General features: G+C 46.8%; 1 protein-coding gene across 1 annotated transcript; it reads right to left on the reverse strand.

Annotated features, from left to right (window-relative positions):
- Window positions 1–16,444: 16,444 nt before the first annotated feature.
- Window positions 16,445–21,846, reverse strand: LOC125540391 (uncharacterized). Its single transcript, XM_048704006.2, has one exon. It carries the CDS (start codon window positions 21,020–21,022, stop codon window positions 16,691–16,693), a length of 4,332 nt encoding a protein of 1,443 aa, XP_048559963.2. The 5' UTR covers window positions 21,023–21,846; the 3' UTR covers window positions 16,445–16,690.
- Window positions 21,847–25,626: the final 3,780 nt, after the last annotated feature.

Genomic DNA, 25,626 nt, shown 5'->3' on the forward strand with positions numbered 1-25,626 from the left:
GGTTGGAGAGGAGAGGGAGTGAGGAGTGGAGAGTGGAGAGAGGGAGACGATGCGGCGGGGGGAAATGGTGGGGGATGCGGCCGGAGGTGGTTGCCGTCCACATTTATATGATGGGACAGTTTTGGCAACTACCCGTGACATGTGCTGCCCCACGCGCGGGCGGCTTCACGCGTGCATGAAAGGCCGCCGTATACAAACAAATACGTATACGGACGGGCATACGTATACGGCCGGGCATACGATCTAACCGGGCCCGTACGGGCCTCCCATGACTCCTCGACGGCTATACGCTGGGGCAACAAAGATGATCGTGCCCCTCGTTATGAACCGTTTTTGGTTCATCCTGGCCGTTGATGTGTTTTTCCACCCCGCGTTCAGCCCCGGGGGGAGCACCGGAGCAGAAACGGCGCGCTGGGCCGTCTGGTTCGTCCGTTTTACCCCAAACGAACAGGGCTGTGGTGGAGTTGGCCTTATATGCAGACTAAAAAATGATTGGAGGTAGTAGTCGGGGAGCCGCCACCGGGGCGAGACATCGAGATGAGAGCCTCCGAGCACATTGCGTGGACGAACTCCTCGCTCCTCATCGACAGCACACCAACGAGAGCAGCCGACAGGACATATGACAGCAGGGGAGGAGGGTGCGTCATTACTTCGTCAATTATAGCATCATTTAAGTCGAGGATTGATGCCCATTGGCCCAGTTGGTACTAGTAGCATCGACGTTTCTCCTACGTCAACCCAGACTCCCTCCCACGGTCTGCGGACTGCGGCAGACGACAGATCTTCTCCCCCACCCCACACACACCGCATCTTGGCAGGAGGACAAGGCAGCATCACCCGACGCGAGCGAGCTGGAGCTGGAAGACGACCAAAGGATGAGAACGGAGGCGGAGGTAAGGCAGCACACCTCCAGCTGCAGTGCAGTCCTCCGTTCCTTGCCGCCGACCCCGAGCACCAGAGACCTGAACAAGAGGGCCAAGCACCCGGCAGCGGCATGAACCTGCAAAGGATGGACGGATGCCGGGGAGGCCTCGCTGGCTGCAGCTTCAGGAGCATGAGGTGGCTGGCCGACGAGCAGAGACGGGGACGGAGGAGCTCGACGCAAGGAACGGCGGCAACGAGATGGACGGCGAGAGGAGGTCTGAGCGAGACGAAGGCAGGGGAGGTCAGTTACTTTCTTTCCTTCTCTTCCCTCTCGCAACCCAACTTCATCCCATTCGTGCTCTACGTTGTCCTGTCATTTATATATGTGATTACAAAGTTGCCTTCTTCATAAAGAAATTTCGCCATTAATCTAAAACATAAGAGACAAAAGATATCATTTGAAATTCGGATAGCATCTCTTAGTGCTGAACAAAAAGCTCGGGTTAAAAACATTGCGAAGAAAGGAGGCGAGGTTAAATCTACCGTCAACATGTTCGAGAAGTACCCAGAACAAGAAAAAAGAAGGAAATAACAAGTCTATTTTCAACAAGCATGTCAAGACTAATATCTTAAAGAAGAAGAAACTGAACAAGGTTGAAGAAGTTGATCAAGCGTTTATGGTTGGATCGTGATGCAGAGTATTTTCCCAAAGTATTTCTCCCTATTCGTCCAATCAAACGGTTTGCTGAGAGAAAAAACCGCACGCTGACTGACTTGGTGAATGGCATGTTAGACACTGATGTATTCACAAATACATGAGCCCAACCGATACACGGACCGACGTATTTCCCCCCTCTTTCCTTCTCTTCTTCAAAAAATATACACCACAAGAGATTTGAACTCCAGCCCTCAATGTTTACTTCAAGTTCTAGTAGCCAACCAGTACAGGTTACTTGTTGTGCCCACTTTCTTTCTTTTTTGCACTTTATCTGGCAAATATAACTTTGTGAACTTGCAACCCGGGTTTTTCATGATTATCTAAACTGGGTTTTGTTCTTTTATTTAAATACTGTTTCCTTTTTACTTTTTCCCTTTTTTTCCAAATGTGTTAACTTAAAAAAATAGATTTGCGAACCTTTTCTAAAATTGGTGAATCTTTTTCAAATTTCCAACTTTTAAAGCAAACGTTTTTAAATAAATCTATGAATTTTTCCCAAGACGTGAACATTTTTTTCAAAATCGATAAACTCTTTCCAAATCCGCGAACGATTGAGCCGTCCCAACACGCGCTCGGGAGTGGTGTCCTTTCGTAGTTGGGCCAAGGCCTAAGCGTTTTTTTTCTGCTAATTGTTTTTGTTTCTTCTGTTGTTTTGTTAATTCATTTTTCTCCTCTTGGAACGTTTTTATTCCTGTTTTAAACTTTTTCAAAATAATAAATATTTTTTGGAATACCAAAAAATAGTATTGTGTTTCAAATATTGTCTACAATTGTATAAACTATTCAGGAATTAAATGAATGTTCCATTTTTCGAAATTTTATTTAAAAATTTAAGAAATGTTTGCATTCCAAAGCAAAGGAAATATTAAAAAAACGTGGTTTGCAATTTGTGTTCAATTTTTTTATCAATTATTGGGAATTTGTTTACAATTTTGAAAAAAAATCATGTTTGTAAAGTTTTCATACACAATTTGAAATTCCAAAATTGTTAACAAATTTTTTCATGAATTTAGAAAATTGTTAACGAATTTGAAAAAAATCGCAATTTTCAATAAATTTGTGAATTTAGAAAATTGTTCACGAATTTGAAGCATAATATAACAGTGTCCCCACGGAAGGAAGTTGGAGTTTGGCCTATAGGATTCATCTATTCTTCCTCTCGTGCTCTGGTGATGGCATAGTTTATTGACTGGGTAGTAATTCCATATTTTGTAGTCCTTTGATGAGATGGAATTCCACCGCTTTGACTTAATGCTGGATTGATTATTTGGGCCCTTCCAATGTGTTTAAAAAGGAAGGGGGATGCCTCATGTTTTGAGATTGCAAAGAAATCAGGGGTTGTCGTCGATAAACAAGGTTGATCGTGAGGTTCGCCATAGCTTATCTAGCTGCAGCTCTACGAACGTGTGTTCATGTGTTGCTATGCTAGTCTAGTTCCGAGGAGCAGTGCTGTGGGAGGCTTCATAGCCATGGTGGTTCGGCACAGGTGCGAGCAAACCAAGCCTGGCCTGAATTTGCATTGGTTTTGAAAAATAAACCATGGTTTCGATGATACACGCTCAAATTTTATCGATCAAACAAGTTTCCAACTTTGCAAAATCTGGCCATCCCAGAATACACGACTAAATCCCTCTCCCAAACTTGAGTACACACTCACGTACTCATCGTCCCGCTTGTCAACTTCAGTCTTCAGTCCACGCACCGCTAGCAAAACTTGCTTCTTTGTTTTTCAGGATCTGCATCTTGTGGGAATAAGGAGTCTGCCCGCAGGTTGCACCCTGATGGCCACATGCCTTCTCCTGGAAAACAAACCACAAACAATTCAGTTCAGTTCAATTTTCAGTTTTTTTTTAGTTGTTTGGATTGCTTACCACATGTGTCACGTGGTAGTTCAATTTTCAGTTAGTCATGTAAGAAAAAATACCATTAATTTGATCATCACATCAATCATTAAACGGGGCATACACGAATATTTGAATACTAAGGGCGACTTTATTATCTCAAAATGTAGCATCAAGCGGATACAAAAACATTATGAGTAACACCCGGCCGCTGCATCAGTTCAGTTCAGATAGAGATAGAGTTGTATTAGCTTTATTATTGGCTAAATATAAAAACTACCGCTGATTATTAAATATGGATCAGCATGTCACAACTAAGCCAGCAATATGACATAATCATAGTGTAGTATTCTTGGTACCTGAGATGATTTGAATAACTCCATAAGCTCATCGTTTGTTGTAGCGAATGTGTCGTAAGTGAATGCTTCATCATATGGAAAGCTCAAGTAACTGTGCCCTGCTAGGTAGGTCTCCACTTGATCTGATGATCTGAATGTAGTAGGACAAAATAAATAAATATATAGAATCAGTTTGGGGCAAGAAACAAATCAAATACAGAAGGGAAGGGAATGTGCAGATTGGTTGTTGCCTTACGTTTCGATGAGCGGAAGTGGATTGTCATCAGGCGACGGAGGCACGGCAACAGCAAGCGAAGTACCCAGCCCATTGTCCACTGTCACCATGATGAATTGAAACCCTTTATCATAGTCCAGCTGACACACCTGATCAAAGTAAACACGGCCTAGTCCCCGTGTTCCCCAATGGAGGCCAGAGGAGTTGAGGAACACAAGATATGGGCGTCCCTTCCTCTCACCGTAGCCAACGAACATAACAATGTGGGTCCCTAGTGCAGGTTTATCAGGGTTTACCTCGAAGATTTTACCCCCGAGGGTAGGAAAGCCTTCCTGGACTGGGAAAGTGCCGAGGAGCGGCGTGCCAGACTCAAGCTTACGAAACACCTCAAGGCTTGTCATTTGTGAGCACTCGTACCCAGATATGTGCACCCTCGTCTTCTCAAGACCACCGCAAATACTAGCCATCACGCCTTCATCCTTGAACATATTGAGAGCTGTGATCACTCGGTTTCGATCCTGGCCAAACGGCACCTTGAGCATTTTTAAGTAGTCGGCGAAAAAGGATTTGACATCGATCACAACTTGCTTGTTTTGCGACTCCACCATGTAGGCTACTGCGTTGAAGACGCAGGTTGGTCCGTCTTGACACCGAACTGGGGGAAGCACAACTGTAACGCGTTCGTAATCACCTTCATCACCAGTCGCTGCTTCCTAGCAACACAAACAGAGCAAGGATATCCATCAATTCAAGGAGGGGCACTTGAAACCACGTGCCAGGAGCAATAGGGGCCGGCCGGGACTGACTTACAAGGCAAAATGCAGCAGGCGAAACATATCCATTTGTTTGCTTATTCATCGCTGCTGCTGCTCCCCCTTCCATTTCTGTCAACCTAAACAAGAAGGTAAGAGAAGGATCATCAAGTCAATCACCCTTTCCTTCAAACTGATCTGATGATATAATTAAGTAGAGTAAATAACAAGAAGAACCATCAGGTAGGGAGCCTCGATTGTTTCCGAAACAAGGCAAACATGAAGAACGACAAGGGGATCGAGCTGAGGTGCGTGCGGCCATGGCAAGAATAGATTACTCAAGCGACAATCAGCGGTGTGCGGCAAGGCAATATATAGATATAGGTGGGTAAGTGAGTCCATGTCCGCTGACAAGTGTGCGTGTAGAGCAAAATGAATGCTTGGGCAGCTGAAAACAAAAAGCTGGGACGACTGACAAGATTGAAAGAGAGGGAATTCCTTCCACTTCCATTGCAGGAGTCTGAGAGGCATCCCGGCCGGTGAATTGACCGGCCTAGATTTGGTTGAGAGAAATCGGGAGCGCCCATGGCAGGCCCTAAGCAGCTCTAATCAGCTTAAGAAAACAAAACGCTAAAGATAGTGAAACATGTAGTAAATCCGAGAGGAAGATCCTCCATGTTTACAAGAAGAAGAAAGCGGAGAGGAACATGGAGGATCACCTGAAGGCGCGTTGATGGAGAAGAAGAAAGTGGAGGAGATTTCGATAGCAGCCGCCTGAGGGTCACACAAGCCCCTGGGTTCCCTCACCGATATATAAAGGGGAGGAAGGTTTCTTCTTTTTTCTTTTTTTTTTTGAGGGAAGGGGAGAAAGGTTAGGAGAGCGAGCGAGCGAGGGAAGAAGGGGGACAGAGAAGCGGAGCTAGTGAAGAAAAGACGTTCGATCGATTTGGCGCCAATTCGACGAGCACATCACCCTAGTCGATTTGGCATCCTAATTCGTACGCGGAAGCGATGCGCATCTGCCGCCACGTGTTCCAGTGACACCACATCGCACGTCGCGCATTATTCCTTCCGTAATATCGTCTGGAACTCACCGTCAGATCAGAGGAAGGATGCGTCAACGTCGATTCGCAGAGAAAAAGACACATCGCATGTCCCGGAGTCCAGGACTATGAACGGGGATGCGTCAGCGTCAAACAACAATTAATGGAAGCTTTAGCCATGAGCACCACCCGGCGCCGCAGGAGCTCTGTTGGCAGCCATGCGTCTCAATCTAAATGACTGTGATTGCTATTAGCGCTACAGTAGACGCCACAGTGCTGGCGCTAGAGTGGAAGGGAGGTCTGTCGTGAGGAGAGGACGGAGACGGCTGTACCCACGTACTCGATCCCAGGTAGGAAGCCTGAAGCGCTTCGCATGCCGGCACGTTGCTCAATTTGTGACGGCATAAGGTTTTCTTCTTACTCCAACTCCCAACTATCTATACGGATTAGTCTTAAAACCTCTTCTTACGGATTACCTATTTGACCACCCATGCTCTTTGCACCTACCTTACTGGTGAAATCAGATAGGGTACGGCTAGTTTGTAATATCTTATTAAACCTAAAACCTCTGAGTGCTAGTCTGAGTTGTTTTCCCGCAAAAAGTGTGTGTTATTTGATTTCAAGAACTGAATGACATTGCACTATTCCCCCACATGAAATATCATACATTCAGACCTCTTCATAATAATCAGCTGTTCTTTTCTGTTGCAACCAAACTTTGGTGTCAACTCAATGGTGTGTGTGTGTGTGTGTGTGTGTGTGTCCATAATTCCATATATACACGCGCGCGCGCACACACACACTACTAACTTGAATAGTAAAAAAGATATTTCACAATTATTGTATAGTGCTTTAGATTTTGTATATACCGTTACTAGGGTTATAGAATAAGCTATTCTACACTCACGCTTCTAATAGCGTTACCCAATATATATTATCGTTTTTTTGCAAGAAAATTTGTATGCTTTAAGAGCATCTATGGCCGGGCCCCTCAAACCCGCCTCATATGTCCGGGCGGGCCGCTCGGTCACTGGTCAGTCACGTTTTTTTGACCCAGACGGATGCTTCAAACGGGCCTTAAACGTCCGGACTGACCGGCACCCCTCATATCCAGCCCAAACATGGGGCGCATATGTGGGTGCCCGGGCCCGCCCGCCACGTCAGACTAACGAAGGGGTTGCAGCCGGAAACACACTCAAACACGGCGGTCCGAAACTCGTCTCCTCCGTCGGAACGGTGGTGCAGTTCCGGCAGGCCGCGCAGTGCCTTACCCGGCTATTTAAGTCAACCGACGGCATCGAAATCCTACCACCCATCCACATTTTCCTCCTCCTGTCTGCCGCCGCCGCCACTTTCCACTCCACCCGCCTGCCTAGTAGCCATGCCCCCACGCCGCTGGGTGAGGAGCGAGCCATTTTTGACGCCGCAATGCTGGCTCAAGCTCCTTGAGTAGATCCGGGCTAGGCGACGAGGATCCGAAGGAGTTGGAGGAGGACGACGAGGAGGACTTTCAGGATGAGGGGGATGTGCTGCGGGAGGAGGATGTGGGGATGCTGGTGACGGGTATCTGCAGGCGAAGCAGCAGGCCACCCTCCATTCCCTTCGGTCAAAGTCGGCTGTGGAGGCAAGACGCCGTCGCCGGTAGGAGATGGAGGCGCAGCAGGCCACGGAGGAGGCGGAGATGCTCGTGTACATGGATGAGGTCGAGTAGGAGGAGGTTGAGCCGGAGCGCTCCTACCCACCCGTCCAGTCGCCGCCTGGCACCTTTGTCGTGGACATCTCTAACGATGAAGAGTAGTTAGGGTAGTACGTAGATGTAGTTACCAGAAACTTTTCTCAACTATATATGTTAGCAGAGTGCCAATATATCCACAGTAGTAGTATTATTTAACTGAACCAAGCTCCAGTCCAATCTAATCAATTAATGAGTTTGACTCTATGATAATGTACGTTATCTTGTACCCAGGGGCGGAGCCAGCACATTGGTGTTGGGTTCAGCTGAACCCAACGAATTTTTATGGCCGCGTATAGTATACAGATACGTACATGCTTTGACCCTAATAAAAAAATTAGGGCTGACCCCATCAAACTTAGACGCTCAATGCAAAGCTCAAAAGCCCACAAGGGAATTGCCACGTGACAAGCCCGTTCGCGGGTTCCTATTTGCTTCGTGCCCTTAATCCTAATCTCTTGTATGCAAACCACAGCTGCATGACCTCTTGCCCTAGTTGTTCGCTTCCACGATCCTCCGATCTGGTCTCTCCTATTCGCCATCAATTGGTCACCACTTGAGACACCACCGACGAGCTGACAACGACAGGTCGACGGCGGCAAGCAGACTATTATAGTACTAATTCTAGAATCCTACCGCACCGCGGTTTTGGCAGGTGCAAGATATTGGTCCCGGTTGGTGCCACGAACCGGGACCAATGAGTATCTTTGGTCCCGGTTCGTGGCACCAACCGGTACCACTGCCCCCCTTTAGTCCCGGTTTGTGCCACCAACCGGGACGAAAGGCCTCTGCTTCCCGCCCTTTGGACTGCCGAAAAGTGGCCTTTGGTCCCGGTTGGTGGCACCAACCGGGACTAAAGATAGACATTCGTCCCGGTTTCTTTCACGAACCGGGACCAATGCTTCGTCTATATAAGTAGCACTTGTGAAATTTGCATTCAGTTCGTTCTTCCCCGCCCAATCGACGACGCCGCCAGGCTGCGCCTCGCCGTCGCCGTCGTCGCCGCGCGCCGCCCCGACGCCGTCGCCGCCCCGCGCCACCCCGACGTGGTCGCCCTCTCTGCCCCGACCTCACCGTCGCCGCCCGATCTACCGCGCCTCGTCGTCGCCGCCCACTGAGCCCCGGCCCCTCCCTTCCCCCACGCCGCCGCCCCTGCCTTCTCTGCTTGCCGCGCGCCGCCGCCACCGCCCCGGCCTGCTCTGCATTGCCGCCCAGTGAGCGACAACGAATACAGAAACCCTGAAAAAGATTATTATGGATGGAACATGATGTTACCATATTTGTTTTAAATATTTTTTTGCAAAAGCGAAAACGAATACCGAAACCCCGAAAATGTATACGAAAACATATACGAGTACGAATAGAAACGGACACGAAGCGGATACGGAGCGGACAAGGCAACAGAAGCGAGCGTTTGACTGGAATTTAAAAACCCCTTGAATCATATTTAATTAATTATTGACATGGCTATGAATTCATATAATTAGGTTAGCAACTGAAAAATCGATCGGCCCGCTATGGGCTCTTTTGCACACTGCATGCGTTGGCGGGCGTATGGCCCATGTGTGTAGGACCCAGCTAAAATGTTTGCGATAGCCCAAGCGGGCAACTGGTAGTCCCTATTTGACGCTGTGTCTCAAACTATCAGAGAGAGTCACACATGCAGCTCATGCAGAGATTCCCTTTTTGACCGGCCCATTTACTCACACATGTTCTAATTGATCTTGGTTTTAGGAAATATCTAGCAGGTTCTTGTTTGGTCTTAAATGGCTTTGGGAACCTTCTAAAAGGTCCTGGCCTGTTTTTCCTATTGATTTATTTTTGTTATTTCCTTCAGGATTTTTTTCCCTTTTTTGGTGTTGTATTTTAAAAAAAATGTTCAGGTTTTCAAAACATTAAAAAATTGTCAGAATTTTTTAAAAACGTTTGCTTTTTTTTAGAAAAACTCATGATTTAATATTGTCCACACTTTCACAATAATGGTCGTATTTTCTTAAAATGTTCTGAAAATTTCAAAGTGTTGGAAATTTGTAAAAAAAGCATATCTCAAATTACAATGCGTTTTTAGAAAAATTTCGTATTATTTTTTGAATGTTTTTAACAGTGTCCACGTTAATCTTTCGTGCATGTTTTAGAAAAATGTTTGGAATTTTCAAAAAATGTTAACCTTCTACAGAATTTTTCATTTGATATAAATTTATTTGTGTTTATTTAAATAAATCCAAACACAATGGAAAGCATTTTCTTCCAAGATGTTATAATATCGCTACATTATCGAGGGAGCTCCTTGGGCGACCTACACGCTGAATAGAGAGAAAGCCTACACCTACCCTCCCCCCCCCCACCCGCGCGTGCACGTCCTTGGACCATCCCATGTGCGGGCTGTGATGCCTCCTGTTTTTTTCATTTATTTTTTTTCCTTTTTATTTTCATTTTTATTTTTTTGTTGTTCCTTAATTCAGGATTTCAAAAAACATTCACATTTAAAAAATTCAAATATGGAAAAATAATGTTCGAGGAATCATATTTTTTATGAATTTAGAGAATGTCCATGACTTTAAAAATGTTTCCGAATTTAGAAAATATTTGTGATTTTGAAAAACTGTTCCCATATTCTAAAATGTACAAGATTTGGAAAAAAATATATTCAGGAGATTTCTTTTTTCATGTTTTTTAAAAAATAAGCACGTAGTCAAAAAAAATCCCAAATATTAAAAATTGTTCACAAATTCATACAATGTTCATGAAATTTTAAAAATGATCAATTTTTTTACAATATCAAAAAATGTTCGCGAATTCCATTTTTCACCCTAATTTGCGCCTAGTCTCATCTTTACCTATGCTCAACTTTGCCCCTCTACCGTTTAGTGCCTTTATGAAAATACCCTTCCGTGCCGTTTTCCTCCGACCAAAGGGGTTTGACTGTCATCGAGACGTTCCGTGGACATTTTTACCCCTACCCTTCGTAAAAAATAATAATAATAAAAAGAACACAGAAACATACCACTGCTAGCCCAGCTACAGTAAATGGCCCAGTCCAGCCCAGCGAGGGGTATGGTCATCTTCAACCCCTCGCGAGGAGGATGAGTCGTGGTAGCACGCGCGCTTGAGGTCGCCACTTCCTCCTTAGCGCCTCCAAATCGCCCCCCGTGCTTATTCCCTTCGCCGAGGAGACATGCCCGAGCCCCTCTGCTTCTTCACCTTCATCTCGTGCTCGTTCCCCTCCTCTGGCGCTTGATCCCATAGCCACCCGAGAGCACTACCTGACTGCCATCGCTTGTTTGCGTAGCCAACAATGCCGCGACGCCGAGCAACCATACCCTCAAGATCCGCCGCATCGCCTTCGTCCCCTCCGCGTAATTATTCGGGCAGGAGCGCCATGATATGAGCAAATCGACCCCGCCGCCGTCGTCTCTGTCCGAGCACCACCGACAATTGATTCGCCACCGTCCGGCCTTCCCTGTCATCGTCGTTTCCTCCAACTGAACCTGTGTCGGCTCGTACATGTTTCCCCTTTATTCCCCACCTCAAACTCATCCTCTAGTTGTGTTACCACTTCCAAGAATTTATAGCTTTGCACTTCCCAGAACATAACTAAGAGTATATGTAATCAAGCTATGTGTATGACATGGTGAGATCAAGACATTGATTATTTCACCAATATAATTTTTCATGCGATGTTGTAGAGATTGTGGCTTTTTTCTAAAACACGTTGAACATTTTTTAAATACATGATGAACATTTTCTGAACACATATATGAATCTACGGTCATCGTGTCGTCATATTAAACAGTGCCGTCACTGTCACCGTATGCTACTGTTAGATGCTATGTATCATTTCGTGTTTCCTACGCCTGCACTTAATACACCTACAGACATGTGACTGTTCCATTGGTCCACATAGCAGGAGCAAACGAGCTTGTCCGCTATAAGTTCTAGCGCCACTCTCAGTATTCTCTCTGTTCCTAAATATAAGTCTTTTTAGAGATTCCACTTAGTGACGGTGCCAGAAACAAAATCATGTGTAGTCACTACAAAGTTGTGTAGTCAAATATACATATTACGTTTTTGCCAAAGAGCTGTGTAGTCAAGTGACTACACAGCCTAGACGTGCCGAAATTCCACTATAGACTATATATAAAACAAAATGAGTGAATCTATACTCTAAATACATCTATATATAACCATATGTAGTTTATAATGAAATCTTTACAAAGACTTATATTTAGAAACGAAAGGAGTAGTATGTAGGTGAAGTTGGAATGAATTTGACTTTTTTTCCTATACTTTTCTCTACTGGTCCTCGTCTATCAGCGCTTGTGCACCAGGAGGCGTCGAAAGTAAACTGCACCCACACGAGTTCTCTCGTGCTCAACCCGCAAAAAAAGGAGTTCTCTCGTGCTCTAGGGCGTTGGTGTACCACAGTACCAGGCGTCAACGATGATGAACTGCATCCCAGAGTTATCCTCTTTCGCGAAGGTGTTGGAGTACCATGCGTCGTGTTGACAGGCACAGACCGCCTCCCATCCTGGACACGTCGGTGCCATCGGACACAGAAGTGGCCACATATCCACATACTCCATCCGTTCCTAAATATAATCTTTCTAGAGATTTTAAAATTCACATATGGATGTATATAGACATATTTTAGAGTGTAGATTTATTTATTTTGCTTCTATATAGTTATTTTTTGAAATCTCTAGAAAAACAAATATTTAAAAACAGAGGGAGTAAAAGATAAAAAGAACTCATGCATTACTGCATGCACAGTCTGCTTTCCAAGTCGTGCATCCGGTGTCCGAGGTGTGCACTCCATTTGCATCGGCTGTACTGGTTAGTTTCGTAATGAGTCATGTGCTCGTATTCTTATGGAGACATCATATCCCTACTTGTAATTGTAACAAACATATCTCCAAAGAATATGCTGACACATGAATCCTGAGGTACTAAGAAGTTTTTACTCACGCTAATACTGGTTGCAAGCAAGGAACCAAGTCAAATTGTTATGAGCTATCATGCTTTCCATTCTCCTACCAGTTTCTCATCCACATACAAAGCATGAGAAATGCACCCTACGGTGGTATGCAACTCCACATATCCCCTATATATACGCATGTCTTCCTTCCGAGTACGATATCAGTGGACTCAAATCCTCAGTAAGATAGGGCTAACCTTTGGTGTTATTAGCTTTCGTGAGAATTTGGAGGAAACCAAATCCACGCATAGGACGCAGACACAGGAACGGATACAGGAGGATGCGTGCGAGAATAAGGTTCGGATATAAATTTCATGATGGAAAATAAAGGGAACTTTTTAAAATAGCAGAGGTCTGGCAAACTTGGCTAATAGAAGGTTCCTGACGGAGATATCATTAGAATACAAGTTAGACTTTATTGCGTTACTTGAGACAGGTTCCTTAGCACCTCCGCTGGCGTTGATTTTGATTGGCATTGTTTACCACCAAGGGGAAGGCTCATAGACGACATACAACGATCTTGTGGTAGATCACCTATATTTTATACTTCATCCTAAATCAATACGAGCACAAGCATGACATATAGTTTTATTTCTAAGGAGAGCCTGAACCTGGATAAAAACCCATGCCCCTATTATCATTGTGTCAAGACTACTAGCTCCAGACACCCTGACCGAGATATGCCAGATTTTACTCCGTCAACGACTGCATCCTCTCCCTGTCGTCCCCACCCACTGCACCATCACCGCTCCATAATCTTCCTCCTCTTTATGTAGGGATGTGCCTACAGAGCTGTTGCTGAAGCGGGCGATGCTGCCATCGGCCACAACCATTCTACAACGGCGACCGACCATCCAAGGCACGGGATCACATGATGGACACGGCCGGTGGCGTCTGCTGCTAGGATGGTCACCTGCACGCTGGAGTTGGCCGTGTTGCGACGCTGCCATGTGTGCCGGGAGCTCATACCTAGGCAACGTGGGAGCTACATCGGGCATACAGGATGTTGTGGCCGGCATTGAAGATTGCTGCAACAAGTCATGGCGACGCCACGACACGTGACAACGGCGACATCGATTTTGCTGCAACCATCGTCATCTTTTGCTACTACCGGCGTTGTCGTTTGCTACATCCACTCATGACAACGTTGAGACCCACGACTGTGTTTTGCTGTAACCTATCATTTTTGCTACTACTAGCATTGTCCATTGCTACATCCATTAATGACGTCACCTAAGACCCGCGAATCCGTTTTGCTGCTACGTATGTAGCGGGGCAATTTCAACGTGGTGGAGCTGCATCCACGGTGGCAAAATGCTATGATGGGCATTGTGTTTTTGCTGGAACCGGTGATGACGGATGCTGTAGCCAGCCATCTAGTTGGAACCGGTAGTTGCATATACTTGAGCGGCAGAAGGTCATGCTATGATGCGCTCTTTTTGTGCTGGAACGAACGGTGGCTGATGCTGGAACCGGCTTTAGCGGGAGCCGACCATGACGGAAGTTGCAAGCAGGGAGCACACATGATGATGGGGAAGGCGTTGGGAACTTTGCGCGAGGGGGTGGGCGGAGGTGGATTGTGCGGTGCCCATGGACGGCGACGCCGAGCGCCGGTGCTTTGACAGGGGACGCGCATGGGAGCCGTGGCCATGGCTAGGATTTCTTTTTCAGCTAGGATGCCTATTTTTCAGATCTGCGAGCTCTTTGGCGTGGTGCTTCAAGCTCGCTGGTAGCGGTGGGGTAGGGCTCCAGCGAAGAGCGGCGATGAAGATGGCCTTGCGGCGCGGTGAGTGCAAGCCGTGCTGGAAGGAGGACAGGAGGAAGACTCATACATGAAGGAAGGGATGGTGGTGGTGGGGGGAGGGGGGGGGGGGGTGTCGACAGGGGTTATCGAGTAGTTGTGGTTTCCTCAATTGGATGGTCGTGCGGGCGACCGACCAAAATTTGGTTTGGTCGGTCGGCACCTAGCATTGGCCTTATAAAATACGGCACGACCATTCACAATACCAAATCTATATGTTATGAAAATATATTCAATAATAAGTACTCCCTCCGTCCGGGTTTATTAGGCCCGTGAGCCAGCCATCCGCGTCCGGTTTTATAAGGCCCCGAATTAATTTCCCTCGATCTCCTCCACTGCATGCGCGCTTGATTCGTTAAACTTCTGATTAATTAGCTGCATGCAAAACGGCGTGCGCAACCCGCTGCATGCCATAACTGCCTACTAGCGCTGGACGTGGGCATTGATTGGCCGCATGCAAAAGTGAAGCTGGCTACCGGCTGCACGCCATAATTACAAGCTAATTTGATTGGCCTTTCCCACGCTTCAAAATCACACATAATTGGCGTTAATGTCTTGCCTTGGTACCTGAGTTTTGGCTAGCGGGCCTAATAAACCTGGACGGAGGGAGTATAATGCTATTGATTTGATGGTCTTTGTAAACTTAATTAAAGTTTATAAAGTTTGGTTTTCGACAGACCTAATATGCAAAGTAAATAAAAAAGAAGAGAGTGCTGAGTTAGAAGAATCTCACTTGAAAAACACTGAGGCCTTGTTCGGTTGCATGTGGATCCGAGGGAAATGAAAGGGTTTGAGGGGGATTTAAACCTCTTATAAGGCTGATTGCTCCCCTTGGGCGCGCGCTGGAGCTGTTCGACGAAATGCCGCGCCTGGACGGCTTCACCTACCCTCTACTTCCTGGAGCACTGTCCCACGCCGGGTCCACCACTGTCCCTCGCCGGAGCAACACTGCTGGCTGGTCCATCTGCTCTCATAAGGCGGCGATGTCTGACCTGACGGAGGGGTGCAGGGGATGCCTTGCCAGCCAGACTCGCAGGTCTGGAGGGTGCTGCTTGGCGGGTGCATGATTCAGACCGGCCTCACCTCGGGTCATCAGTCGGAGGATGATGAGTGTGTCATTGAAGCGATCCCTTGGAAATAAGTGGATATGCGACGTACGTGCTGACTTCCACAAATGGTCTTGAGGTACGTAAATGCCACTAGAGGTTAATATCAAGGTTATATATGATTGCCGATGAGAGAAAACCTTATACTTAGGCATAGAGGGAGTATATGCCTATACCACCTAAACCTTCTGATCACCAAGTAGTGAGAAATGCAGAGATATATATATATATATATACGTGAGCTTGTTCCTCAAGAAGAGCTTGCTTCTCTAAAAATTAAATTCTGACGGTGACGGCACTTATCATGCTAGCTGTAATTAGGCTATTTCTGAGATTAGAGAACCGAATAGGGGTGTAACTCCCAAAAGAAGATCTAACAAAGTTATGGGCATACTCGAAGGAACTGGATGGCCTTGTTGGTTTAATAGTAGAATCTGAATGTGTAGGTGCTGCTGCAGTTAGTGGTATCTCTACCAACAGCTTTAGGAAACTTTCTGCGCACTCAACATAGGCGGCTGGTCTTGTTGGAACTTTGTTCGCTGGCACTCTGCACATACACAAACAAGTTAGCGCTTCCCAACTTGTATCTGCAAATTCCTGCATTTCTGGGCCTGTTACTGAATTCTGTCAAGAGGAACATATGTCCATCACTACCACATTGTTCGTTCCTGCATGCATGAAGCGATCCCAAGACGGATACACTTGCTTTTGTTTGTTTGGCCAATCACTTTACTGACCTTTTGTTTTTCACTCGCTGAAACCTTTTGTTGGCTTTCTATAATGCTTCAATAGATCAATGATGACTTCAATGAAACACTTGAGTACTGCACTAGCTAGGAAGATGGACAAATATTGAAACCTTTGATCTGATCCTGGCGAGGGCTAATAAAACTCCACTTCAAGGGCTAATAATTAACTCTTCCTGATATTACATCTGGTAGCTGCGTTATGTATACATATATCACATACACAAGCTCATTATATTATTGCAGAACCCAGCCAAAGCACATTATATTTTATATAGCACACAATAATATATCGGTAACAAGTCAAATGTGCATACAAGGCACTTATTACATGAATGAAACCATATTGTCCAGAGGAAAGCCACACAAATCCAGACACATGAGCATAGGCACAACCATTTTGCTCAACCACAATCACAAGGCACACATTGCAGAACAAGTAACTGGAGACACCCACCCCCACACACACCACTCAATCGGCACACACGCAGAACATAAGTGCGTAGATAGAAACAAACAATGGCAAACCACACGGGCACTCACAAACGCAAACCATGGGAGGAATTGATGATGCACCGAGGAAGTAAAGGGAAGGCCTTCAGTTCTGCTGATCTACTCTTTAGTCTTTTGATGTCTTCTTTCACCGCATTAGGGACGACAGTGTCACCATTCAACTCTAGCTCCTTTAATGCAGGAAGTTTGTCGATTCCAGACAGAGAATCAATTTTGGTGAATGACCAGATGATCCTCTCGAGCTTACTAGCAGCCCCATTATCAAATCTGATTTCAGTTATGCTGGTTCCCTCAACAAGGAAGTTCTTAAGATTTTTGAATTTACCCTTGTTGAAGATGAGCTTACTATCAGTGTATGCATTGTGTCGAAGCTTGAGACAGAGTAAGTTCTCAAGCTCGGCAAGGACCTTCAGATCGTCCTGGCTCAGCAAAGTGCCAGTCAGAGTTACCTTGGCAAGTTGCTTTCCATTTTCGCAAAATATCTTAAGAAGCTGCCCCTTTTGTGCGCCAGTGCTTTCATTGATACTTAGTCTCTCAAGAACATTGGGGTAGTCTTGTTTCAGACAGAGAGCTGCTGGAGTGCCCTTGTGTCTGGGTATGTCTAGAGTAATTGACAGAAAACGGAGGGACTGGGTTAGGAGGTCACTGATTGCTTCAAGCAACGGCTGGAGGTCACTCTCCTTGTTGATAGCCACACCGAGCTTCTTCAGCTGATTTAGACTTCCAATGTCTTTCAAGTCCTGGTTATTCTTCGGTTTGACATTGGACAGTACCTCCACTCCCTCCATTTTTTCAATCTTCTCAGGGATCTGAACACTGGAGAAGTCAGCACCACTGCTTGTACTTGAACCAACATGACCGGCCAACAGAAGCTTCAGACGATTCGGCGGCTTGACATTGAACTTTTTGATCTTCTCAGGGAAGTCAACAGGACTTGAATCAACATTACCAGCTAACAGACGTTTCAGCTTTCTGAGCAGGACATGTCTTGTTGCAGACGCAGGAATATTGGTCTGCCGTATATCCAATACCTCCAGCTCAAGAAGATTGTTTATTTCATTGGGCAGCTCGGTAACATTGGTTCGCCTTAGGCAGAGATACTTGAGCATTAGCATCTTCCTGCATATGTTCCTCAGGTAGTGCTGGTACTCCGGGAAGCAATCACAGCCCTCTAGATCTAGCACCTTGAGCTTGGAGAACTGAGATGACTTTTCCAAGAAATTTTCGATCTTTTGAGAGCTGCGGAGACGAACATCACTGAAAATAGAGAAGTGGTGAGCCAAGTGATGTGACAGCCGTGTCTCCAGAATGTGCTGCTTCATGGCGATCTTGGTAATGAATCCATAAACTGTCTTATGAACCGTGCAGCTCTTGACCGTTCCAGTAGCACCAATGCCAGCAGGACAAACAAGGCACCGGGCAACCAGTGTATCAAAACATTTATCGGCTTCCTCCACTGAAGAGGACCAGTGCCATTCTTTGGTGGTAATCAGCCCTTCTGCAACCCATCGTCCGATCAAGGTTGACCGCCTGATGGGTTCTCCTGGAGGGAAGATAGCGAGGTACAACAAACAAGACCTATACTCTTTAGGTAGATCCCTGTAGGAGAACTTGAACATCCTACTGGGCAATGATTTTTGTGCGGCACTGGCTTGCAAGGATCCGTGCAACTTGCTCAACTCTTCACTACTCCTCTTGGGTTTAGCGTACAATGCATGAGCAAATATCTTCATGCAGAATTCATCTGACTTGCACTCGCATAAAATGTTGTGAACAATCTTGCGGATCTTGTCATCATTCATATGATGGCTTGTATGCTGGAGCACAGTATCAAGGTAGAGGCCAACAAGAGAATATTCTACAAGATCTTTCTCTGGAGAGTGAAAATATTGCTTGGTGTCCTGTTGAGTGGTTTTTGTGGCCACAATCACAGCACCGGTGATGGGGCACTCCAACAGGCCCAAAGTTTTTCTGGTCTTCTCCCATTTGGGTACATACTTGTAATCAACTTTGAGAATGACCAAAATCCTCCTTTGATCATCTCCCAAACCTTCTTGAATCTTTTCCACGATCCTTTTAACCATCAGTTGCTTCGTAATCTTCCATTTGATTTCTTCTTTCTTGTTCTTTATGGTTTTTTTGAAATAATCTTCCTCAGTTTGAGCTGGTTCACTGCCTGTCTCTTGGTTCTTCTCAGATTTGTCTAATTCCCGCAGCTCATGCAACATTCCTTTAACCTCTTTGACCATATCTTTGATTTCATCCTCGACCAGTGTGCCAGGAGTACCATTTGTAGCGATGGTGCTGATGCTGCTTGGCCTTGGGAACACCTTCCATAGGATGTCTTCATATTCGGGCTCCTTGAGTTGCTTTGCATTTGAGCCGCCTGCTTCTATTTCCCATTTAAGCTTCTTGGCTGTTTGCTTGATGATGACATCGTACACTTCTGCTATCATGGCTTTCTTCTTTTTGTCTTCCTTTTCAGCTGCAGTCGTCGTTGAGTAGTAGATGAGCAGCGAGAGGAGTTGCTCCAATGGTTTATTGGTGATTTTTTCTTCAAGATCCTTCCCACCCTCCTTTGGTATTATCAGGTCTTTACCGTCCACAAGGTTGCAATTGATGTCTTCAATTGTTTTGTCGACCTTGATTCCTTTTATGTCGTCCTTGATGGCACGAAGCATCCTCTTTATGTAAATGTAAGTACCCCATTTTGTTGTAGGAGGAGTCGTGCCTTGTTGCCGGTTGAGTTGACGCAGGATGTAGCAGAGAATCTTGTAGGGCCGTAGCGGTACAAAGTCGAAATGCACCGCCGAGATGTCGACCAAGACGACGACATTCCGCGGTGCTACAACATGTGCAATAGCGTTGGCATCCCTGGTCTCCGGTGGCACAACCTTATCTTCATGCACAACGGCGCTGGGATCGTTGATCTCCGGTGGCACGACCTTATCTTCATGTGCAAGGTCGGTAGTGTGCTGGGTCTCTGGTGGCATAAGCTTATCTTCGTGCACAGGAGTGCTGACATCCTTGTTCTCCAGTGGCATAGCCTTATCTCCAGGTGCATAGGCGCCCGCGTCCTTGGTCATTGGTGGCACAACTGTCTTCTCTTGGTGCGCAAGAGTGTTGTCGGCGTCCTTGGTCTCCGGTGGCACATCCACCTCATCTTCATGCATAGGAGCACTGACGTCCTTGGTCTCCGGTGGCACTGCCGCCCTTGGCCTTCGATGGCATAGCCGCCTTAGCTTCATGCACAAGAGTGCTATTGTCCTTGGTCTTCGGTGGCACAACCGCCTTATCTTCGTGCGCAAGAGCGCCGATGTCCTTGGTCTCCAATGGTATTGCCTTGTCTTTGTGCGGAGAGTGCCAGTGTCCTTGGTCTCCGATGGCACAACCTCATCATCTTCATTTGCAAGAGCACAGACGTCCTTGGTCTCCGATGGTCCTGCTGCCTTATCTTCATGCACAAGAGGGTCGGAGTCATTGGTCTCCGATGGCACAACAGCCTTAACTTCATGCGCAAGGGCGCCATCCGGTGGGACAACCTTATCATGGGCGTCCTCTACCCGCTTCAAATGGGCTTCTGCCACAGCCAGGGCTTTACGCCCAAGAGCGTCGGCATCCTCGGGTTTGGTTACCACAAAGACGATGCATGGTAGTAATGGGTTTGATCCGGCTAACGGTTCTGGCATTATGTCTTCCTCCGCCGCCACTGCCCCTGCCTCCACCTGCACCACCGATCCGATCCAGTGGTCTAACCTCATCCTAAAATACTCATCCATGTCCATTGTCATACTCATAGTAGTCATGGACAAGGCCACCTTGAGTGGATCCACTCCGTCTTGGTCGTCGTCGTCTTCTTCATGGTCTTGTGTGGCCGGCAGCAACAATGGCTCCGTGAGCCCAACGCCAGCACCCGAAGATGATGACAACCCCGCTGTTTTGACCTCAACGCCATACCTCAATCGGCGATTGCCAATGTCTTGTGCCCGGTCCTTGAGCTCCCTCAGATGGCCGGCTGCTCGGTGCTGTGCGAGCAGCTTGCGCAGCAGCCAGGGAGCCCACCAGAGGTAGAGGCGAAGGCCCCCCCTGGGCCGGTGGAATCCCGGGTCGCCACGGTAGAGGTAGAGGTCGATGCAGTTGTTGCAATCGTTAGCGAGGATCCGAACCTGATTCATCCAGGTGCGGACCTGCTCGTCGTGCTCGCGGCTGCTCCCGGACAGGTTGGCCAGGAAGCTGCCCATGCTCTCCATCTCCTCTTGGATGAACTGCACGTCGCGTCGGACGCGGCCGAGCCTCACTGCCTCATGGCTGATCACCCCCAGTAGCGTGGTCACGGCGCCCGTCGCCAGCTCCGCCATGGATTTCTCCCCTCCGCCGGCGGCCTGGCCCTGGTATGTGTTATGGTGTCTCAAGAGTTTGGTTGGTTGGGGAAGCAGGCTAGGCTAGGCTAGCATGCATGCGGCTTTGTGGCCTTGCATTGCATTCGCTCGTCTACCTGTGTGTGTTGTGTGTGTGCCGTGGGTAACCAGCAAAAGGATCCCTTTGCTGTATTCTACGTGAGCCCAAGCAAAGCAGCTTCTTCTTTTCTTTTCTCTCCATCATTTACTTCTTTCAGCACACTAGTAGAAAACAGAACTTTGGTCCAGGTCGGATCAGCCCATTAGTCCCGGTTCAGTCTAGAACCGGGACTAATGTGGGCATTGGTCCCGGTTCGTGAGCCCAAGGGGCCGGCCGGGCCACGTGGGCCATTGGTCCCGGTTCATCTGGACCTTTTGGTCCCGGTTGGTGGGATGAACCAGGACCAATGGGCCTCGCTCCTGGCCCACCACCATTGGTCCCGGTTGGTGGCTTGAACTGGGACCAAAGGCTCCCCTTTAGTCCCGGCTCATGTCACCAACCGGGACCAATGATGTGCCTATATATACCCCCTCGCGCAAGAGCAGAGCACAATGCTCTGTTTTTTCTGGCCGAGGGGGAGAGGGCTTTGTGGTGCTCTAGCTCACCTCCTATGCACATGAGGTGTTCGATGGAATGCCCGAGCCACACTACTTAAGTTTTCTCCTCTCGAAGCTCGACCTCTAAGCTCCATTTCCTCGAGATTTGTCTAGATTTAGCGGTCCGTCACGCCCCGTCCCCGTCTTCACCGCCGTCGATCACCCGCGCCGATCTCATCACCGACACCACCGTGGTGAGCCTCTTGTTCTTATCTTCTTTCTGAAAGGAAAAATATTCTTACTTGTATGTTTAGATAGATACTTGTATCATTTTCTTACATTTATTATTGCATCTTATATAGTGCGATGGTTTTGGTATCCGCCCCCGTCGGCCCTCGTCCTGTCTATGATTCGGATGTGGTATGTATATTATCTTTATAACTATTCGTTCATTTATTGTTTATGAAAATTATGCCGACCAACGTGACATAGATTTTATTTATCTAGGATGTATGTGAATCGGAAATGCCAACTGACCCTATTGTCGAGAGGTTAAATTTAGTTGAAGAAGAAAACAATTTGTTGAAGGAAAAAATAAAAAAAATGAGGAGGAGAAGATGATATTGGAGTTGCATGTTGCGGATGTCGTCGATGATCACAAGATCAAGATGGATGCAATGCGCTTGAAGATTAGAAAGATTAGAAAATATGCCATTCATACCGAGGCTTGGTATCATTATGACGTTGGATCAATTGTTACCTTGGTTGCGATTATGATCGCATTTGTTTTCGCATTGAAATGTTTTACATAGTTTCAATGTATGGTTTAATTAATTAGATGCTCTGGAGAGCTATATGTTGTTAGATGAGAACTATGTATGCACTTTGGTTTTAATGTGATGATGAACTTCTATTAATTTGGACACTTAATTATATATAATGCACGCAGATGAACCGGCAATAGATGTACGGTGACAGACACACCCGCGAGTACATTAAGGGCGTGCATGAGTTTCTCGATGCGGCTGAGGCAAACAAGCAGAATGGTTTTATGTGTTGTCCATGCACTGAATGTGAGAATACGAGGTCTTACTCTAACCGGAAAATCCTTCACTCCCACCTGCTTTACAAGGGTTTCATGCCACACTATAATGTTTGGACGAGGCACGGAGAAATAGGGGTTATGATGGAAGACGGCGAAGAAGAAGACTACGATGACAACTATGTGCCCCCTGAATACGGTGATGCTGCAACGAGGGGAGCTGGTGAAGATCAAGAGGAACCAGATGATGTGCCCAATGATGCTGCAACGGGTGAAGCTGCTGAAGATCAAGAGGAACCAGACGATGTGCCCGATGATGATGATCTCCGCTGGGTCATTGTCGATGCAAAGACGCAATGCATTAGTCAAAAGGAGAACCTGAAGTTCGATCGCATGTTAGAGGATCACAAAAAAGGGTTATACCCCAATTGCGAAGATGGTAACACAAAGCTCGGTACCATACTGGAATTGCTGCAGTGGAAGGCAGAGAATGTTGTGGCTAATAAAGGATTTGAGAAGCTACTGAAAATATTGAAGAAGAAGCTTCCAAAGGATAACGAATTGCCCGACAGTACATACGCATCAAAGAAGGTCGTATGCCCTCTAGGATTGGAGGTGGAGAAGATACATGCATGCCCTAATGACTGCATCCTCTACCGCGGTGCATACAAGGATCTGAATGCATGCCCGGTATGCGGTGCATTGCGGTATAAGATCAGACGAGATGACCCTGGTGATGTTGACGGCGAGCCCCCTAGGAAGAGGGTTCCTGCGAAGGTGATGTGGTATGCTCCTATAATACCACGGTTGAAATGTCTGTTCAAAAACGAAGAGCGTGCCAAGTTGATGCGATGGCACAGTGAGAACCGAAAGAAAGATGGGAAGTTGAGAGCACCCGCTGACGGGTCGCAGTGGAGAAAAATCGAAAGAAAGTACTGGGATGAGTTTGCAAAGGACCCAAGGAATGTATGGTTTGCTTTAAGCGTGGATGGCATTAATCCTTTCAGGGAGCAGAGCAGCAATCACAACACCTGGCCCGTGACTCTATATATGTATAACCTTCCTCCTTGGATGTGCATGAAGCGGAAGTTCATTATGATGCGAGTTCTCATCCAAGGCCCTAAGCAACCCGGCAATGAAATTGATGTGTACCTAAGGCCATTAGTTGAAGAACTTTTACAGCTGTGGAATGAAAACGGTGTACGTACGTGGGATGAGCACAGACAGGAGGAATTTAACCTTAAGGCGTTGCTGTTTGTGACCATCAACGATTGGCCCGCTCTCAGTAACCTTTCAGGACAGACAAACAAAGGATACCACGCATGCACGCACTGTTTAGATGACACTGAAAGTATATACCTGGAAAATGCAGGAAGAATGTGTACCTGGGCCATCGTCGATTTCTTCCGACCAACCATCAATGTCGAAAGAAAGGCAAGCATTTCAAAGGCGAGGCAGATCACCGGAAGAAGCCCGCCATGCGCTCCGGTGATCACGTGCTTGCTATGGTCAATGATTTACACTACGTAATCTTTGGAAAGGGTCCCGGTGGACTAGCTGTTCCAAATGACGCTGAGGGACACGCACCCATGTGGAAGAAGAAATCTATATTTTGGGACCTACCCTACTGGAAAGACCTAGAGGTCCGCTCCTCAATCGACGTGATGCACGTGACGAAGAACCTTTGCGTGAACCTGCTAGGCTTCTTGGGCGTGTATGGGAAGACAAAAGATACACCTGAGGCACAGGAGGACCTGCAATGTTTGCACGAAAAAGACGGCATGCCTCCGAAGCAGTATAAAGGTCCTGCCAGCTACGCTCTTACGAAAGAAGAGAAAGAAATCTTCTTTGAATGCCTTCTCAGTATGAAGGTCACGACTGGCTTCTCGTCGAATATAAAGGGAATAATAAATATGCCAGAGAAAAAGTTTCAGAACCTAAAGTCTCATGACTGCCACGTGATTATGACGCAACTGCTTCCGGTTGCATTGAGGGGGCTTCTACCGGAAAACGTCCGATTAGCCATTGTGAAGCTATGTGCATTCCTCAATGCAATCTCTCAGAAGGTGATCGATCCAGAAATCGTACCAAGGCTAAGGAGTGATGTGGCGCAATGTCTTGTCAGTTTCGAGCTGGTGTTCCCACCATCCTTCTTCAATATCATGACGCACGTCCTAGTTCATCTAGTCGACGAGATTGTCATCCTGGGGCCCGTATTTCTACACAATATGTTCCCCTTTGAGAGGTTCATGGGAGTCCTAAAGAAATATGTCCGTAATCGCGCTAGGCCAGAAGGAAGCATCTCCATGGGCCATCAAACAGAGGATGTTATCGGGTTTTGTGTTGACTTCATTCCTGGCCTTAACAAGATAGGTCTCCCTAAATCGCGGTATGAGGGGAGACTGACTGGAAAAGGCACTCTTGGAAGAGACTCAATAATATGCAGGGACAGATATTCTTGGTCTCAAGCACACTACACAGTTCTACAGAACTCTACCTTGGTGACCCCGTATGTCGATGAACACAAGAACAGTCTGCGCTCCAAACACCCGGAGCAGTGCGACGACTGGATTACATGTGAACACATCAGGACTTTCAGCAGTTGGTTGGAAACACGTCTCAGAGGTGACAACACTGTTTGTGATGAGTTGTACTTGTTGTCCAGGGGACCATCTTTGACTGTATTGACTTACAAAGGATACGAGATAAATGGGAATACATTTTACACGATCGCCCAAGATCAAAAGAGCACCAACCAAAACAGCGGTGTCCGCTTTGATGCAGCAACCGAGAGCGAAAGGACACACATTATGGTTACATAGTGGACATATGGGAACTTGACTACGGACCTGATTTTAAGGTCCCTTTGTTTAAGTGCAAATGGGTCAATCTGTTAGGCGGCGGGGTACAGGTAGACCCACAGTACGGAATGACAACAGTGGATCTGAAAAATCTTGGGTACACTGACGAACCGTTCGTCCTAGCC

Source organism: Triticum urartu, chromosome 2A, assembly GCF_056163025.1.
Source record: "Triticum urartu cultivar PI428250 chromosome 2A, HENAU_Tu73, whole genome shotgun sequence".
NCBI lineage: Eukaryota > Viridiplantae > Streptophyta > Magnoliopsida > Poales > Poaceae > Triticum > Triticum urartu.